This window comes from Tachypleus tridentatus, chromosome 13, assembly GCF_004210375.1.
Source record: "Tachypleus tridentatus isolate NWPU-2018 chromosome 13, ASM421037v1, whole genome shotgun sequence".
Taxonomy (NCBI): Eukaryota; Metazoa; Arthropoda; class Merostomata; order Xiphosura; family Limulidae; genus Tachypleus; species Tachypleus tridentatus.
The window spans coordinates 36,679,284-36,699,809 of record NC_134837.1 but is presented as its reverse complement, the minus strand read 5'-3'; the positions used below and the strand labels follow the sequence as shown (position 1 = coordinate 36,699,809).

The 20,526-nt window shown below is 34.2% G+C and overlaps 1 protein-coding gene across 1 annotated transcript; it reads left to right on the top strand.

Moving 5' to 3' along the window:
- Positions 1–10,790: 10,790 nt before the first annotated feature.
- Positions 10,791–15,719, top strand: LOC143237241 (betaine--homocysteine S-methyltransferase 1-like). The gene is made up of 8 exons (XM_076476286.1): positions 10,791–10,947; positions 12,104–12,236; positions 12,410–12,528; positions 13,010–13,201; positions 13,724–13,871; positions 14,111–14,293; positions 14,929–15,157; positions 15,297–15,719. Exons 1-8 carry the CDS (start codon positions 10,924–10,926, stop codon positions 15,469–15,471), a joined length of 1,203 nt encoding a protein of 400 aa, XP_076332401.1. The 5' UTR covers positions 10,791–10,923; the 3' UTR covers positions 15,472–15,719.
- Positions 15,720–20,526: the final 4,807 nt, after the last annotated feature.

The following is a 20,526-nucleotide window of genomic DNA, read 5'->3' as shown; positions in this document are numbered from 1 at the left end:
ACTTCTTACCAACTCAATGAAAAAAACGGTATCAATGGGGTCTGAAATGGACAAAGAACAATGGAGGAAGGTGTTATTCAGTGACGAGACTCATTTCTTTGTTCAGGGTCAAAGAAGCCTGCATGTTCGCAAATCTCCAGGTGAGAAACTTCGAGAATATCACATCAATTAGTTCGTAAAACATCCCTTGAAGAAGATGTTTTGGGACTTTTCAGGTACTATGGCATCGGAGGCTTACATATCATAGAAGGTATGATGCGAGAATTACAGTACATCAAAGTTTTGCATAAAAGAGTCGTTCCAGAATTGAACAAGAGAGTTCCAGATGGATCTGGCATTTTTCAGCAAGATCTGGCTCCGTGGCACACATAGAAACTTGTGAAGAATTCTATGAGTACAACATGAGTCAAGGTGCTGGACTGGCCTGGAGACTCTCCGGACTTAAATCGTATTGAAAATCTTTGCTCGATTTGTAAAGAAAGACTTCGGGAAAAAGACTGTACTATGGAAGATAAGCAAATTAAGGCCATAACTGAGGTGTGGTACCGCGATCCAAAAATTACTAAAGAGTGTAGTCAACTCGTGAACTTGATGTGAAAGCGGATTAAAGATCTTTTGAAAAATAAAGGCGGTCATATCATGTATTAATGTGCGAGTAATTTTTAGATTCTCAGAAAAAAAATGCAAAAAATTGAAAAAAAAATCATAATTTTCCGTCTTGTTTCAATTAATTTGAACAAGAGTGTAAGTATAGTTACGACAGAAAGTGTTCGTACCCCTGCGTCGTGAGTAGTTTTTTCCTTGTAACTTAACAAGTATCACGATTAGGATAATGAAAGTAAAGTATATAATACATATTATACTAATTCGTATCTACATAAATTTGTATCTAAATTGAACAACAAATAAACTGTTTATAAACAAATAACCAAACATATGAGGGCAGAAAGTGTTCGTGTCTCAACTTTACACAGTCAGTTGTATAGCATTTCAGGTGAATTTCTTGGCGCAATCTCGCCTCATAGAGCTCCATGACCGTTTGACAGTACCCAACTGGTATTTATTACCATTCATCTCTACAGAAGGCCTCCAACTCTTGCAAGTTTTTTTGGATGACGCTGAAAAAAAACAATGACCAACTGGGACTCAGGTAACACAGTTTAGCTTAGAAATTTTCTTTCAGAAAACGTCCGTCTGATGTATTGAAAAAAATATGGAGCGAGAACACAGACTCGGCAATGTAGGACACGAATACATCTGCAGATGCTCGAGAATAAAAAAAAAACAAGAAAAGAAAAACACTGTGAAGTTATCAGCTCACAACTTTGACTATGAACCAAACAATCAGCAACCTCATTTAACAGAGCCAAACAATGGGACAAAAGAGAAACCCAGAATGGAAAGATGAGAAAAATAAAATGTTAACAGTTTCTTATTTTTTCAATGTATACAAGATGGGGAAGAAAACATCATGTGCCTATATGATAAGACGTACTTTGTACAATGTTGATCTAAGCACACCAGCTGTTAAATATGCCAGACAAAACAAACATAATGTAATTTTGCCTATACCACTGCTACAGATTGCAACAGAGTAACAGTTGCACATTTATTTTAGTGTCTACACTTGTTTCTGTATACTTTCCTTTTTGCATGTGGCGTATATTCTTGTTTATGTGTCACGCAAGTCCTGCCTGTTCTTGAAACTTGTAGAGAATTCTTCAGTAAGGATCAACAATGTACTATGTGTGTATATATATATGTAATGCTAGTGATTGACACTATTGTTGAAAGTGAGCTTTGTAAAAGGTTCTAGAGTCTCGCATGAATCCTATAAAAAGCGGCCAGCCAAAAGACGGGAGTAAGAGAATACTATTGGACAGCTACAGTCAATATGCTATAGGCCTAGGAAGTTATAACTGTATTTAACGTTTATTAATCGGGAAACTACCGAATTGCACCACAAACTTTATAGGTTACGAACATTACAAGCCATACTTGTATGGCTTGTGAAATACTTCGGACGTGGGTTAAATAACGTGGTGCTCTCATCTGTTCCTATATACTTCATTAAACATAAATTTTTGATTAACTGAATTGACACATTTGCTGTCTAATTTATCTTTTTTGCTTTCATCTCAGGCACTAACCAGATAGGTTTCTCGGATAATGGTTAGTGAAAGTGGGTTTTTGTAAAGTTATCCTGTTTTCCTCTCACATCCAAATCTTGGGTATTAAAATTTACAAATTCCGGCCCACTATGTTTTTCGTTTTTACGAAGTGAATAACATTCCGTCCTCCGCTTTCTATGACACAACCTCAGCTGTACCCCTGCCACTCTGAACACCCTCTGCACTAATTTGTTGATTTTTTTTCACGATTCCTAACATCCTGCCCCACTTTCCCCCAAGTATTATTTAAACCATGAGCAGGGTGAAAAGAGGAATTATTCGAAATTCTTACCACATCTTTTGTTTAGATTTACAATAGTAAAATAAATGAAGAATAAAAAATCGTATTATTGTCTGATGTTTAGTTCAGCGATATGTGAAAACATATAAAACTTTACTGGCACAGAAAATTTTATTAGGAATATAATATTTCGAGATGGACTTCTAATATATATTCAGAATGTTTAATCAGTACGAATGAAAGGTATTGCCTAGAAATGCAACACTGATGGCTACCATGAGGTAAGTAAAGCGTACGTTCATGGTTTCTTCTTATCAATATTCGTGTATACCACTCTAAATATTAAAGCTCCTACGTAAAAAAAAAATATCACTTTATTTATACTGTATATAACTATGCAGGTAAAAATGCGATCTCTTCTGCATAATAAAATTGTCATGATTTATTATATCGGTTTATTTTTCCATATATAACATATTACTGGAAAGCTATCATACATACCTTTGAGTCCTTATTGGAAATCTCCCATTATTAAGTAACCTGGGAGAAGTTACGGCTGCACTGTTTAATAGCTATGATTAAGAAGATGGCACAAATGATCACATCGAAAAGTTGCAATGTCAAAAGTCGGAGAAGGTGCAATTTCACATGTTTATAATGTTTGCCTTACAAGAAAATGTACCCAATGGCACAGCAGTATATCCGCGGATTTACAACGCCAGAAATCAGACATCCAATACTGATAGCTCATTGTGTAGCTCATTATTTTCCTACATGAAATGGTTTGAATCAATCACTAAACCTTACTTTGACTTCTATTATTTTATATGGAAGCACAATATAGTATATGAATTCGTTATTGTTAAATAAAGACTGGATATTAATTAATGCTTGGGATTGAAACTCTGAAGGTTCATGTCTCACGGCATTGTCAAAAAACACACGGTCCCACCAAATCCCGCTATTCAGTCACATCAGAGTAGCCCAAAAGTTGTTTGTGGGTGTAGTTGGCTCGCCGCTTTCCCTATATTCTAAAAATTAGAAATCAAGGACAGCTACACGCAGATAGCCACATGTGTAGCTTTTTCACAAAAATTATGAGATAAACAAATACTGCTTTGCTTTTATTATTAATCAATAATGGTTAAACTAATTTGTATATATAACAAACAATGTTTGGAATAATAAAATTACAGATAACTAATTTTCTGCTTTTATAAATTTATTATCCTGATTACGGTACATTGTCAGTTCTTTCTTAAAAGTTTTTAAGATATAAATTATATATATATAAATGTAAACGTCGTTTCATACAAACAACCACCTTGAAATTTCAGCAGTGAGAAGAGTTCCTAGCGCTCTACAACTAGAATACGTGTAATTATATTCATGCGCTTCAACATGCGATCGAACAATGTTAGAAGTATAAATGATTACGCTTTATTGAAGTCAAGCAATCCTATACGAGGGTCTATCTGGGATAGCCAATCCTAATTTCGAGATGATAGAGTATAGATAAGACAGCTATCTAGTTAACACCACCCGCCGTCAACTATTGCACTGTTCTTGTAAAATTTAATAGTTGGTTCTTACTGTCGCTCTTACAACGCACTCACTGCCTTAAATTACGCAGCGCTATTATCATTTTTTTGGGTATAACGAGGCACGAACTACGGAAACCTAGCTCAACATTTTACAGCGCTAAACACGACGTTATGCCCAGCAGCGGAAATACAAAAACTGATGAACCTGAAACTTTCTTTCTCTCTCTCTAATACTGTATATTTTTCAGAGATAAAATGTGTAAAACCGGTTGATTTTTAAACTTGCTACAAGATGACAATAAAAGCATTGTTTAATTAGAGTCTTGTTATTTATGGATCTGTGAGTAACTGTTGTGGAGTGTGTAAACAAATTGATTGTTTTAAAGTAAAGCTTTAAATTCATCAAAGTTAGCTAACTACCAGTTCCAGAAGTAAAACGTATATATAAATCACGACAATTTTATATAATTTGCCTATTTATCAACTTTTGTTTTTTGAGACATGTACTACTTTTAGGAGCATGTGATTAATTATCATCCGTAGAAACTGAACAAAATAATCCGCAACAGAAACCTCTTATCTAATATCCTAAATTACACATCTAAACGTAATAGCTAAAATAAACAACAAACATTCAACACCATCAACTTATCACAGGAATACAATTATAAAGTGCGTAAATCAACGAACTCTTATGTTCAAGGATCCGTCCTCTCGCCACTCCTGTACATTATTTTTGTCAGTGATATAAGTTTTCCCAGTTTAACGTACACTTACAATTCACAATACGCAGCGACATTGCTATCTGGAGTATCCCTAGAAACCCACTAATAGCCATGTCTCTCATTCAAGAAACACTAAATAATGTCTAGAGCTGGAGCAATAAGTGGAGAGTGGTTTTAAATCCAACAAAAACGCAAGCAATCACTTTTCATAGGAAATTAAAAGACAGAAAAACTCTGGAAAAAGTAAACATCACACTTGGCAGTACGCCTATCTTCAAGCGCAAACACATCACGTTCCTTGGCATCACATTTGACTCAAGATTAACATGGAAAAAACATGTTAACAATATACACTTATCCATCAAAAAACGCATTTTACATTTAATGACGATATCTAGCAAACATTCAAACTGCTCACCAGAGACAAACCATCCAAATATACAAGCCTTAGATCCGTCCGTTAATAGCATATGGATGTCAAGTCACATATAATATGTCTAACAACACACGACGGAATGTCCAAATACAGCAAAATAAAATATTAAGAGCAGCAAACAGACTACCATCATACACACCGGTAAATTATGTACACAAAATCAGTAACGTACCAACTCTTAGAAATAGGCTCACAGATATATCACACAAATATTATTTAAAAGTAGAACATAGAAACCAGCTAACCGCATCACTATGTAAATTAGCCAGTGCACCTACAAAATACATTTCATAATACAACATATTTCATCAATCACAAATCACTCAACAATATACACAAGCACAGATAAAGTAAATTCGAGTTTATATTTATATGTATTTCTTTTTCAGATTCGGGCACAAGACAGTTAAAACTTTCGGTTCCTGTTCTGTAAAAGTGGGTTTTCTCGTGGCGTTCCCGTTTCCCCTTACATCTAAATCTAAAGCATTGGATCTTTAGATCCCAGCCAAGGCAACGCTATTGCCCATCCCTGAATTGGGTCGTTTTACGTTGATATCTGCTTGTCGGGCTCTAGCCTGGCTCACTTCTCTGGTGCCGCCTTTGTTTTGCTCCCCCTTTCTCACCCGTTAATTTTCTAATGCCTCATCACACCTTAATCAAGTGAAAATTAAACCAAGCAAAATTCCAAGCACGGTTAAATAATCTGTCACGTGAGGGGACGAAGAGGAACCACAACGTTTCTGATCACCCCCGTTAGGAAGAAAAGTCTTGAGCCTTCTCTCTCTAAACTGAACCCCGACCAAGAGCGTTTGCATTTGCGTTTATTCTCATGTACAATCTTTCTTGAAATGATACGAGTTTTCTCCAAGAAAACAAAGAAAAACTACCTTCAAAGGTTTTTTTTTCATAAAATAGCTTTTGTGACCCAATGTGTTACAATTTGTCCCATATTTAATGCACAACTTTAGAAAAAATAGAAGGACATTGTATAAACCCTTGATGCAAATTGATAATGCAGGAGACTCATGAAGAACGTTACGTTTGTGACGAGTAAATTAACGCATTTTTGATGACGAGAGACTCACTTGAAATAAAAATGTATTTCAGAACAGCCGGTATGGGTATCAGCACTTTTACTATTAAAGCAGAGTACAATAATATTCATACCAGCCGTTCTGTGGTACACAGATGAACGCATTATTTCAAAAATTATTGTACATTAACTCAACTACTCGAGATGTTCCGTCCAATTGTTAGTATGGATAGAATAAGAACTTTTACTGAAATTAATATGGAGATATGATTGATCGTTATGACCTACTATACAAAAATCTCTAAGGTATCTTCATCGAAAGACACGTGAATCGTTAACATCGAAAGGTGGATATAAAAATTAAGACCTTCCTGTGTTTAGATTTAACTAGCAAAACAAGCTGTCTTCAAATATGTTCCAGATACGTCAAACGTTTCGATTCTTTTTCTTGAAACATTAACTATTATTTACACAATACGTGTTGTTTAGTACTCATAGCGAACAAAATAGCGTATAAATATTACACAAACAGCAAAGGTTGGGCGATACACATGATATCAACAATAAATATAGTTTTAATATAGCAATAGATATTGAAAGTTGAGGTTGAAGTATTTTGTGTATTTATTTATATTTAATCAGTGGTATTTCAATTACGTCCCGCGCAGATAGCCCTCGTGCAGCTCAGCTCGAAATTCAAAACAAACCAAACCAATGACGTCCCACGCTGACACAGCGGTAAATCTATGGATTTACAACACTAACGTTAGGTGTTCGATTTCCTTCGATGGACTCACCAGATAGCCCGGTGTGGCTTTGCCATAAGAAAACATATATTTCAATCAATTTTACGAAAAAAAAGTTAAAATTTGTCGTTAAATCTTTAAATTTAAATATACACGTGTACAACGAATTGTAAGTAGCACTTTACTAAATGGACATTTTAAAGATATGTTGGAAATACATCAAATTTACCTTTACACTTTTTAAGTTTTATATTTCTGAAGTTATTAATCTCAGGCTAAACAAAGGTCATATTCAAACTTTCTTCTCTCAGTTCTTATGTTTGTCGTTAAGCCTGTTCGACAAGAACCTTCATTACAAAAATTTTCAACTTGTTGTGGCCTTGGGTTTATCTGGTTGGAACTGGATTTTTAACTTATTCAAGTCTCTCGCTGTCTCTTGCTTTGTAACCGAAGTCTCGTGACTGCAGTTGGCAAACATCCAAATAAATATAATGTTACAATAACATTTCTTAATGCGTAATTTGCATAGTTATTAAAGATTTGTCAGATCACTTAATTCCGACCGAACAGGAATTGAATTATTATAGTTTCACAAATGTTGCATGCAGCCCAATTAACATTATAAAGTAGTTTCCTCTAACACAAAATTACAGTGGTCACACTGACAATTTCTATTACATTATATAATATGGATATATTATAAACAGTAAATTACCAATTATCTCTTCTCTTCTTATTTACGTACAGATATGCCTTGAAAATTATTCTATGTTTCTATTATTCTGATATGCCTTAGCTTACATTAGTTCGAACATGATTCCTAGTATAGAAGATTGCGTAACCACTGATCTCCTTATAAGTCTAACCATTTCCAACTGGATTAACCGAAAGTTCATCACCCACCACCCTCACTTGGCTGGGATCAAAAATCTCGTATATTTTGGTTGGTTTATCATTATGCACAGAAATACACAACAGGTTCTCTGTGCCCTGCCCAACATGGACATCGAAACACTGTTTCTAGCGGTGTTAGTCCGCACACACACCGTTATGCCACTGGAGGGCGATCACAGATCTGAAATGTTCGCAACACACACTCAATTATGTAAACATTAAAATTAATTACGTCTTGCTAATAACATTTGTTCTCATAAACGAATATGATTCACAAGTCTATGATCACGTGCTTCTTTAATTAACTGCAAAAAAAAGTTTGGAAGTTATTTGTTAATGTTTAATTACATTACACTTGTTTTTTAAAGTAAAGACATTAAAGACAATTAGAGTGGAACTAATATTGTAAACACTATTAATAGATCCGAACTCATTTCTATGCTGTTAACAGTTATATGTTTTTACATGATTTTTTCGGCAGGTTGTAGGTCTTGTGATATTTTTTGTGAGATTATTTTATATTCTAAGCCGATTTTCAATTTAAACGAATTGAAATTTCTGCTTCTTAAAGCTGTTTCACAATCAGTTGTGACAGCAAAACATACGATTGTTCTTTATAAACTCTTTAATGTGTTCAGAGATGCACCCTTTCAGATGCAGTAGTATTGAAATTAATATTTACTTCCTATTACAGCAATCTATATAGTTAGAGATAAACTTAAAATCAACATGGAACTCAATATGATTAATTAAACGTCTCTACTCATAAAACGTAGATTGCATTGTGTAATATGGTAGGTAACCTCGCTGTTCGTGATATTTTCAGTTATAATGCCGAAGAATGTATGTCTAAAGTTACGCTCACGGAAATTGACATCAAATAACTTGTATGTGAACTATCATGTCATTGGTAATGTAATTCCGCAATTCAAGCTGATGACTGCTGGGAAGACAACTGGTAAAACTTACCCACTGTCAACTCTGGAGCTACTCTTATCTGATCTAATAGTAAGATTTAACTGTTGATCTTATAATCTAAACATTGACCTAATGTGTGGAGCGTGAATTTTGTCTTGGCGATAAGGGGAATAATAGTTACTGAAACTTATCACAACTCGATCGCTTATCATAGGGTTGCGCTTTAATCGCACATCAAAAGTTTCATAATACCATATGAGATTAGTCTATAACTTACGAACAGAATAATATAAACATTCTCACTGAAATACAAAGAAACGTTTTGCCACGTCTGCACTTCTTTATCACAAAGGTGTGTTGATCATGTAAGATTCTTTTATTTTAGAAAAAAATATGGACAATCATTTTGTTTAAGAAAATCTTAACCTCACAGCTCAAAGTTACATAGTTGATTTTCATAGTAATTTCACATACACATCTTATAGATAAATTAATAACATAAAATAACATAAATTAATTGAATTTTAAAGCGATATAAGAGAAAAGTGAGAAACTTTCATAGGACTATAAATAAAGATAATTGTTGCTGTGTGTCGAATTCGCGTAAAGCTACACTAGGGCTATCTATGTTAACCGTCACTAATTTAGCATTGTAAGACTAGAAGGAAGGCAGCTAGTCATTACCACACACCGCCAGCTCTTGAGATAATCTTTTACCAACGAATAGTTGGATTGACCGCTCATAATAACGCCCTCACGGCTGAAAGGGCAAGCATGTTGGGTGCGACGGGGCTTCGAACACGCGACCCTCAGATTACGAGTCTAGTGCCTTAACCACCTGGCCCTCGGTTATAAATAAAGACTCGCCTTATTAACATCATCAGCTGGAGAAACTTTAATAAACAAAAATGAAGCTAAAACAAATGTGTTTGATAACAATTGTTATAAGTTTATAGTTTGATTAACTAAAAACACAGATGCTCGTACGTGGCCTAAGTTTCATAAGCTGACCTACTTTCAAACTCCCTTATGCTAACAACGTTGTTTTTTTTTTTCAAATCTACTACAGTCTTCTTGTCATAAAATAACTTTATATTGTGGTTTTCATAAACATGTGGTTTCTACTTTGTTTAATTTATTTTCTACCCATAATTTTAAAATTTAAAATATAATTTTCTTCCACTTAATATCACTTCTTTCCACGTACAAGTTTTAACTATTAATATTATAAAATTTTATGTAGCAATTATTTTCATATTTTATATTTGCATGTGTGTTATTACTGTTTTAATACATTTCATAAACTTGAGATTAATACTCCATTTCCTTTATTCCACCAGGAAGCTTACACAAATTTATTAAGCGCTCTACTCTACCTTATAGGAACCGGCATGGCCTAGCGCGTAAGGCGTGCGACTCGTAATCCGAGGGTCGCGGGTTCGCGCTCGCGTCGCGCTAAATATGCTCGCCCTCCCAGCCGTGGGGGTGTATAATGTGACGGTCAATCCCACTATTCGTTGGTAAAAGAGTAGCCCAAGAGTTGGCGGTGGGTGGTGATGACTAGCTGCCTTCCCTCTAGTCTTACACTGCTAAATTAAGGACGGCTAGCACAGATAGCCCTCGAGTAGCTTTGTGCGAAATTCCCAAACAAACAAACAAACTGGAACAATCCTTCAAAACACGACTAAAACACAATCGTAACATTATCTTTAATTTTTTTTATAGATTTTTCAAAATATATCAGTGAACATGATTTAAAACTCATTCTATTATGATTAACTTGAAAGTTCCCTTGACTGTGATTAGCCCCTACATTGGAAGCTCTATAGTAAACACAGTCGTGTTGCTGATGCTTCGCTTTTGGTCGAGTCCATTTGGTTAAGGTAAAGAGGTATACGTAAAAATAATTCCGAAATTAGTATCTGTAATGGGAGATGATTGTACGGATAAACTATATTTCATATCAGGAGCCTAAATAAAACAATGATGAAATTTAACTTCTTTTACCTATCTAAGAACGGTTATCTAATATTATTCCTTACCTATGCTTGAAAATGGGAATAGTTAATCACATGACAATCACTGCCTCCTCTGGTATAAATAACGTTTAGCATCACCATATCACTCTCGTCAAAGTTGGAGGAAGTGGGAGTGTGAAATATTAATAACCAATAGACGAACAGGAAGAAAAGAAAGACGCCAAAAATTTTATATAATGGGACCTGTTCAAGATAACAAAGTAAGTAACCACCAATGTTTATTGCGAACTTGTTTCACTTAACCATTAAAAATTAATTTGGAGGGAAACAACGAGTTTAGTAGATCGCAAAGCTTTGAACTTTAATAAAGCTGTTAACAATTGAGGATATTTACTGTCGAAACTAAGAACTGTTATAAAATGACATGTATTCATACGTTCACTTCATTTGTTTTATGTGTATTTCACAATTATAAGTTATAACTGTCAGAATAGCAGCCTGTAATAAATGAATTCAGTTCTTCGTTTGCAGTTTCTATTGTAGTGCTAATACATACTTCATTGCATGTATTTTCACTAACAGTATTGTGTGCGCGAACATATTCTAGGAGAAAGAATAGTTAAACGTATTGCTTCCAAGTTTCAAGAAGAGGTAATATTTATAAATTGCAAATCGTTTGGAGAAAATTATAATATTCTTGTAATATCTAAGTTTAAACAAAACTGCACTATTGGAGAAATAGTGTGGTTAACGTATTATACAGTTTCCTTCTGTCATTCACGAGTTTTTGTTAATAATAGCAAGAATATGTGATCTGTTAGTGTTAGATAACACTTGACAAAATAACTGTTTATCATAAGGAGATGTACGCTTATAGGGGGGAAATAGGTATATAGGGGCGTGATTTGTAGAATCAAAGTTTCTGCATGTAAATATTAACATTTGTAAACAGTCTGAATTTATAATTTCTTGTTTTACCGTTCCAATTATCCAATTATATCCGCTCCTTAATCCTAATTTTTAAATTTTATTTTAAAATCGAAATTATTTGTGGATTTACCTAATAAAACATGTGGGTAATAACACTTGAAATTAATCTGTGCTGAAACCAACTGTGTTATTTAAGAAAAAGTAAATCTCTTCAGTGGTTTCGAAACTTATCTGTTGCCAATGAAAACTGTTTATGGACAACACTTGTAAGTCAGTGAATTTTAGCTATTATATACCCTTTTGTTTTATACGTGTATTTTCCATATTATTGGAATATCAAATTACTGACATGACTGATAATTTTGGTGTAATTAATAAGGAACTTTCTTTGATCAGAAATTAATATCTTTGACTTTAACAAAAAGCTTTTATATTAAAGTTATTGAATTTCAACTGAATCAAGTTTCTTCTTTTTTACTAATAAAGAAGGGATTACTGCAACGTTTGGAAGAGGGAGTGGTCATTGGTGATGGAGGATTTGTGTTTGCTTTGGAGAAACGAGGTTATGTGAAAATAGGACCTTCGACACCTGAAGCATGTGTTGAGAATCCAGAAGCTGGTAAGAAAATTTAGGGATATTCATAATAATACCAATAACTTTAACAACGATGCCTTATTCTCAACCACTAGCATCTTGAGAACGTTTATAACGTTATGAATACTTGCCATTAAAATGCTAATTCTTATTCCTTTTTTACATTTCATATTTATTTTATATTTTATGTTTCGTAGTGCGTCAACTTCATAAAGAATTTCTAAGAGCTGGTTCAGATGTAATGCAAGCCTTCACATTTTATGCCAGTGATGATAAACTAGCAAACAGGGGAAACGAAGCTGGAACAAAATTCACAGTAAGTGTGTGGTCATGATACTTACATTTGTTGCTTGAAAACAATTTCACTTACTTTGCCAGCTTTGCAGTTCTAATTATGTTAGAGAAAGAAGGTGCAAGAACTTCCAAACAAAGAGTGTACTTGATTTCTCCAGTGAATGATTTTCTTTTTCCTTCTTTAGGTTTAAGTTTCTAAAGGACAGGCTCATGTGGGGTGTTGCCCAAAAGTAACGAAACTCACTAAAGACTTTTTAGTATCTTCTCACCTCTTCCTTTCCTAGGGTGATGTCTTCCTGTGTGTATCTCAGCTAGTCCTGACAAAAGTTGTTAGCAATGAATAATAGAGAAGATGTATACTGGGGTTATGTTTAGTGAGTAACAATTTTGCATCCCCAGAATTTGCGTTATGGGGTAAGTGAAAAAAATCAAGGAAAAAGTTTCGAATCAAATATTGGTTGGGGGAAAAATTATAGCTCTATTCTTCTGGTATTTCTTTTCAGGGGAGTGACATAAATAAAGCAGCATGCAAACTTGCTCGAGAAGTGGCAGAAGAAAGTGACTGCCTTGTTGCTGGTGGACTTTCTCAAACCCCAACCTATCTGTCGGGCAGGAATAAAGAGAAGGTGCAGGAAGAATTTCGAAAACAGGTCAAAGTGTTCACTGAAAATCGAGTCGATTTTCTTATCTGTGAGGTATAGTACACTTATGAATTTCTCTAGTGCTGAATTTCTTCGTTAATAAGAAAACTTGAGCTGTTGCGTTATTCAGAAACTTTTCAACTTTCTAAGCATAAAGAGAATGGGGTAACTGAAATAAAAAACCCAACTTAATATTTCGTATTGAATATTATTAGATACATTGTTCTATACATACACAACATTGTGATGAAATCTCATTTAAGGTATAAATATGACTAAATTTCTCCTATCTATGCTGTTTCCAAATGAGTAATACATTGTTACATTTTTTTTAAAAGTTTAGATAAATATGTACAAAAATAAATGCTACTTGATCTTTGGTTTGTTTCTACAAAATGTACTCTTGTGGTCGGATGAATCTGAATGAGATTTCTCCTCCAAGATTACTATTTTAATGTGTTTACAAACTGGTTCCATATAAATTTAACAAATTCATTTACACAAATTAAGGGCTTTGATTGGTTTCAATTCAAAACTTTTTTCTTGTAAAGAATTACTCAAGTCTTTCTTTTGCAGTATTTTGAACATGTTGAAGAGATAGTGTGGGCTATTGAAGTCTGCAAGGAGACAAAGTTACCTGTGGCAGCTACCATGTGTATTGGTCCTGAAGGTGACCTTCATCATACCTCGTGTGGAGAGTGTGCAATAAAGTTGGTTAAAGCAGGTACTCGTCAATTTTTTTTTCTTTTTTGTCTTGTCTTGTAAAATAATGTTCAACCCATTTCTTAAGTTTGCTCTATACAATCTTAAGCATTATATAGTGTAGGTTTTGTCAAATAATGTGCTTTGATTAATCTTTGTTAGTTTTCAAACTTGTACTTGTACTTTTCACAACAATGTTTTGGGTGTTTTTTGTATTACTACAATATTTATGTGCTTCTAATCTCGTTTTTTATCACGAAGGTGCTGATGTAATAGGAGTAAATTGCCACTTTGATCCATTTGTATCCTTGGAATCTGTGAAACTTATGAAGAAAGCTCTGGATGTTGAAGGACTCAAAGCCTACCTTATGTGTCAGCCTACAGCATTTCTTACTCCTGATGCAGGAAAACAGGGCTTTATTGACCTTCCAGAATTTCCATTTGGTAAGTTGATTGTACCTAAACTCGAAACATAACTTTTAGAAATTCTAAAGTCTTAAATTGCAGTCAGTATGTTCTGAGTATGGAAAATTGCAATATTAATACGAAATATATAACAACAAAACGTATATTTTAAAGTTCAATTTTAATTATGTACTTACTAATAGGAAGAACTTTTGAAATTATATTTCTCTTTATAGAATGACTGCAATACAAATAATTTGTAGCTTCTTCAAATGTAATACATTGTATTAAAACAAACTCTAATAGGATATTTTGTGACATGGCAGACGATTGCGGTAATATCATTAGCTAAAATAATGCTGCACTGATTTAGTTATTAAGACTTTTTTGCCAAAAATTCACATTGATAGACAATGATTCGAATATTCCTAATTGCAAGACATGGAGCTTCATGATCTACAACTTTACGTCGTATTTTCAAATCAAAGCTCTTATTTAAAGAAAGTATTGTGATGCAGTATCTAAAGTTATTGTCGTAAAATATATATTTTAAAATGGTAAATTATTATCCAAAATGGAGACTGTGAGAAGGTTTCATAATTAAATTTACATAGTTCAGATAAGAGAAGATAAATTTCCAAAAATACGTTATTTACTGTTGGCTTTATATTCAGCATTGGAACCGAGGATTTGTTCAAGGTGGGACATACATCGTTTTGCTAGGGAAGCCTATAATCTTGGAGTCCGTTACATTGGTGGATGTTGTGGTTTTGAACCATATCACATCCGTGCTATTTCAGAAGAACTTGCAGAAGAAAGGGGGAAGAAACCCAAAGCATCGGAGAAACATGACATGTGGGGTGAAGGGCTGAGGATGCATACCAAACCTTGGGTTAGAGCAAGGTAATGATTTAGTGTATAGATGGATAATGTGAGGAGAAACTTGTTCTATTTAACCATCTGTGAATTTTTAAGGAAGTTTTTCTTATCTTTAATTAGGAAATAATACTGTGGTTACTATTTCTCCCATTTTGTTTTTCAGAGCTCGTCGTACATATTGGGAGAAGATTAACCCTTCTTCTGGACGCCCGTTTTCTGCTTCTTGTTCAAAACCCGATAACTGGGGAATAACAGCTGGATCAAAAGAATTGAAACAACATTCAGAAGGGACAACGACTGAAGAACTTCAAGAGGTCTTCTCGTATATAAATTCTTAAGTTTTAATTTGTAATAATTCTTGCTATATATTAAACTTTAAATGTTCCCGAATTATATGCATACTCTAAAATGCATACCAAGAAATGCTTAATTAAGTTTATTTTAAATATATTTTTGAGATGTCTTTTTCCCAATTGTATATGCACATATATTTGTTTTCTAAGTACTGCAAATAATCTTCTTTTCTTTTGTCTTAACAGGTTCATGTGTGCTTAGTTTGATTATTAAAAACTACTATACAAAATTCGATCAGTTTCAGGAATTACTTGCCAACATATTTATTGAATGGAAGCTTTTAAGCTTCTTTGATAAATATCTCGTTATGTGATTAGATTTGATGTAAATCTTATATTACATGCACAATGTAGAGCATTTTGAAAATGGAACAGTTAAATATATTTAAAATACAAAACATATAACAGTGACAAGATACGTCAAAATTACGTCAATTAAATACTTGCATATATAGACTTCATAGTTTCTAAAACATAAATTCATGTATTTGTTAAAAGTACACATAACAGTTTCATAACTAGGAATATAAAATGTAAGACTTCAATGATTAAGGGAGCAAAAGTTTCAAGTAAATACAACCATTTCATAAGTTTGCTCATAAGTAATGGAGAGTCAGTACTAATCTACGGATTCACAAGTCTAAAATTAGCAGTTCCATCCCCGACAGTGAACACAACGGATACCCCGATGTGGTTTTTTTACAACACACACTCACCAATGCTCAAACGACGAAACATTATTCCGTAATGTGTAGTTTAAATGTAGCAAATCGGCCAACACTATAAAACAATAGACTTTTTCTCTGGATTTGCAAGTTTAAAATTCAGCACGAAAGGATTGTGATTATATTAGCAATAAGGTTTTCCAAATCTTACGTCACTGCCTGAACAACCAACTTGTTTAATGACAAAGCTCGTCAGGTAGGATGGACAAGAAAAATAGAGATGATCTCAAAAATTATATATTAAACTTTTCGCCCAAGTTCCAGCAAAAATGCATAACACAAGTTAATGGCTAATTTTTATTAATGATAGGTCTTCCAGTGGCAGAGCGATATGTCTGCGATCTCACGGCGCTATAAACTGGGGTTTCGATACCCGTGGTGGACAGAACACAGATAAGCTATTGTGATGATGTTTATGAATTTCAGCTTCCATAGTTAATTGCGTCTCGCTTTCTCACAATTCAGTTCAATCTAAATGAAGTTTTGACTGTCAAAATTTGTGCACATAAGTAACTGCGCTTTTCTATAAGCGAGACGTACAAATGCTAGTTAATTCCACCTCGTTAAAGAATGTATTTGCTGCTGGACATTTCATATAAAAACTGATTACTTAAACTATCATTTCAGTTGTTTATTTAATTAATATCTGTCAAGCCAGTAGCCACAACCAACTTCATAACTCAATTAATACCCTCGTCATATTCTCATTTAACAGGTGCCCCAAATCTATTCTCAGCAATTTATTCACTTTCTGTTGGTCAACACATGAATGAATTTACATAAAGTATAATATGCATGAGTTTCTTACAATGTACACACATTAACATATACTAACGTATGTATGTATGTTTCGAACCTCCACACTTTTGTGCACTAGTTGTTTTCAATAAATAACCTCAGACTTCTTTGCCGTTACACTAACCTATATGGGCAACTTTTGTAAATTACCAACCAACAGTCATGACAAAGTTTCTAAAATAAATCATTTCTGTTGGAACTTTGCCTATCCAGGCTATTCAGCCACAATTCTCATTGCCAAAAACAATGTTCACTGTCATGTCCATGACTCCACTATGAATTCAACTTTGTCTCAACACAACAGTCTACAATAAAACATCTACTGTATCAGAATAGCCTTTACATTGGAATACTACATCACATTACAGAGTTAGTCAAACAGAAAAGGAAATATAAACAACCTCAATGTATAAAAAAACTATATTCAACTGAAATCCGTCATAGAACGAGCTTTTTGTCCGTAAGATTACAAGACCCTCAAAATTAGTATCTATAATACACATATCAGTCATACGTTATTAAGTGCACAGTAATATTTCCTCATAACATTTGCGCTTCTTCATCATAATAGCTGCCACTACTCCAAGGGAATGTGACTTTTACGAAACTACACTATTCTTTTACAGAAGAATATTGCTTTGTCACACACACACACACACAAACAAACATTTCTGGCTTTTTTGTCGTTCGTTTTTCAATCTACAACTATTCTAGTTTGGGACAATCCAATGGTTTACTTTTGTTTTAGCAATGTGCAATCAATGGTCACAAAAGAATCTTCATTTGCTGGTTTTTCAACTTAATAGAATATATCGACGTAATAATAGAGAGGAACCTCACAGAATGAAGTGAATACATTGCATTGTGAAATATTACCCAGTAGCTAATAAAGCAACAAATGCTACCTCTTTTCCATAATTGACATTTCAAACATATGGCTGGCCTAACCATGAAAATGAAATTGTTTATATAGACAGTTCAATTTCACAGATTGGAGGCCGAAAGTCCTTTCAGCTATTGGATTCTAATCCAAACAACTCGCCCCACAGTGGCACAGCGGTACCTCTGCGTACTTACAACGCTAGAATCCGGGGTTTGATACTCGTGGTGGGCAGAGCACAGATAGCTTATTGCGTAGCTATGCAGAAACGACAACAACAGCCAAACAAATTTCCTCGCTCTGATAATTGATGAAAATGTGCATAAAGTAAACTTCACTCAGTAGCTGGGAAAGTACGTGTTGCCAGTTTATTTCAGTTTGAAGTTGCTTCCCATATCTCTGTGGTCAATAATATTGGTATAATGCGCTATTGTGCACCTATACTTGTTTGTATAAGTGTCTTATACTACCTGATTCAACACTCTACTCTCCAATGTCAGCTGTCTTCACGTTCTCTTGTTTTATAGCAAAGAACGTCCATGTTAGTTATGGATCTATTAGTTCCTCTTCTCAGAGAGTTCTTAAGGGAAGGTGGGTAAGTGAAATTTGACATCGAATGTCCAGTAAAACTGTTAATATATGGCTCTGTATTATGGCAGCAAAATGGTTTTATCTCAGCTTGGTGTCCTGTAACGGGACATTCAATAAACAAACATGGTCTTACTATGTGGTGAGTTAAACAGTCAGTGTTGCACTTACGAATAACGTGCTATTCCCATGTTGTACATGTGTAACACTGTAGTCCAACATCCAAATATCCTTCCAGTTTTTTAAAGTTCATAATCCTCTTCAGCGATGCATGCTCGATCTTGAATGTGAGATTTCAACCATGCAAGCAGACTTCATATAGCTTGATGAATACCATAACTATACACACTTTCCTCTGAGTGTGTAGCACGTATGTATTCTTTCCTGACTATAACTACATACACTTTTCTTTTAATTCTGCAGAATGAGTGTGTGCAATAAATTATTCATATCCTCTTCGGCTGCCTTTTTAAACATTGAAATAATGATCTTCTTTATCCCCAACACATATAATGTAATCTCGGTGCAGATCTTTACTTGGTGGTATAATGAGGGTGCATTTAAGTAAACAGGATATAGAAACCGACAGTTCCTCACACTGGGGTCGCTAAATCATCAAACTCCTACAGATCATGGTTGCGTTGAACACTAGCCTTCTTTCTCAGATAAAGTGGGGTGTCTCTGCTGCTCTTATTTAATCCATCTATTACGTGATCATTAGCAGCATGACTAATGATACAACAAACATTGGTGGAGGTCAGCAGCAATGGTACTTTCCTCTTGAATCTTGGGATACTAGGTGACTCTCTTCATAGAATGGTTTCCTCCTATTTCATTAACTACCATTGATATAGCTCATAGCAGCTATCATCCATCAACAGCTTCCCAGTCTTGACTCTCACTTTGCGAGAAAGCAACTTTTATTTTTATGCTATGAATAAATTGCTTTTTTGTTTAGTAGTTATAACATCTCTTAATGGAGAAATTCAACGTGCAATATCTTATCATCCTTCTTTTCAGCCCTATTTCAACCGTTGGCAAAATGGTTCCTGTTACTGAAGTCAGCCTATCAACAGCAATTTGCTTCTGTCTCCTGTCAGAATTATCTTCACAGAGAAGTTCTCTGCTATCTTACTAGTCATCTACTTCATGTACAATGATCCACCTTTTCATTTGCTGACAGAAAAGTTCTTGTTGAAGAATAGTGTCCATCAGATACACCTTGTTTCTGGGTCTCAAGTCAACATGGTGTCTCTTGTCATCTTGGTAAATATATGTTATCTTATCTTCTAAGGAAATAGTCAGCAATGTAATAAAGCTTTTCCATCAATAGCACTTCTCACGTATTTCTGAGGTTGGCTTCTATTTATCTATCTGTTTGGTAAAACCCTAGTAAACCTATAGAGACCACTCCACTTGGGCTTAGATGCCCCAAACTCCCTTTTATGCAAAATATTTTCAGTCAATATCCATTCCTTTTTCCAGTATCGTGACTGTAGGTCAATGCTTCATAAATGTGGTGGGATTGCGCATATATTCATGAATATAGATATATTCCTTATGTGTGTGTGAATATATATATATAAATCTGAGCTTGCGACTGCAGGACAATGTCCTGTAAATGTGTCTGACGTTGCATATATGTTTATTAACATAGGTATATTGTCATACGAATACATATATTTCTCCACAACTTGTACCTGTACAGATCATAAGGTATCAAAGATTATTTTTAGATGTGAAAATTCATTTTACTTCTGTCTAGCTGGTAAGCTTTTAATCTCTTAAATGGATATACTTCACAAATCTATAATCACGTTTTTTTAATTGAATGATCTCCAAATAACATATTTAGATACTTTCATTAAAGCTTACTTTTTAAACTTGTTTCATTAAAGCGAATATTAAACAGAACCAATGTACAATATTTACTCATGAACAGTTAACTTTAATATATTTTGTGTGTGTCTTATATTGTTTCTGATATTTTTTTAGTTAGTTTGTCTTTCATTCTAACTTAATATTCAGTCTCTGCTATACGATGAAAAT

Coding starts and splice junctions, on each gene's coding strand:
- LOC143237241 (XM_076476286.1), top strand. CDS start 10,924: ATGGGACCTGTTCAAGATAACAAA. Junction 10,948..12,103: donor GACCTGTTCAAGATAACAAA/GTAAGTAACCAC, acceptor TTACTAATAAAG/AAGGGATTACTGCAACGTTT. Junction 13,202..13,723: donor TCGATTTTCTTATCTGTGAG/GTATAGTACACT, acceptor TTTCTTTTGCAG/TATTTTGAACATGTTGAAGA.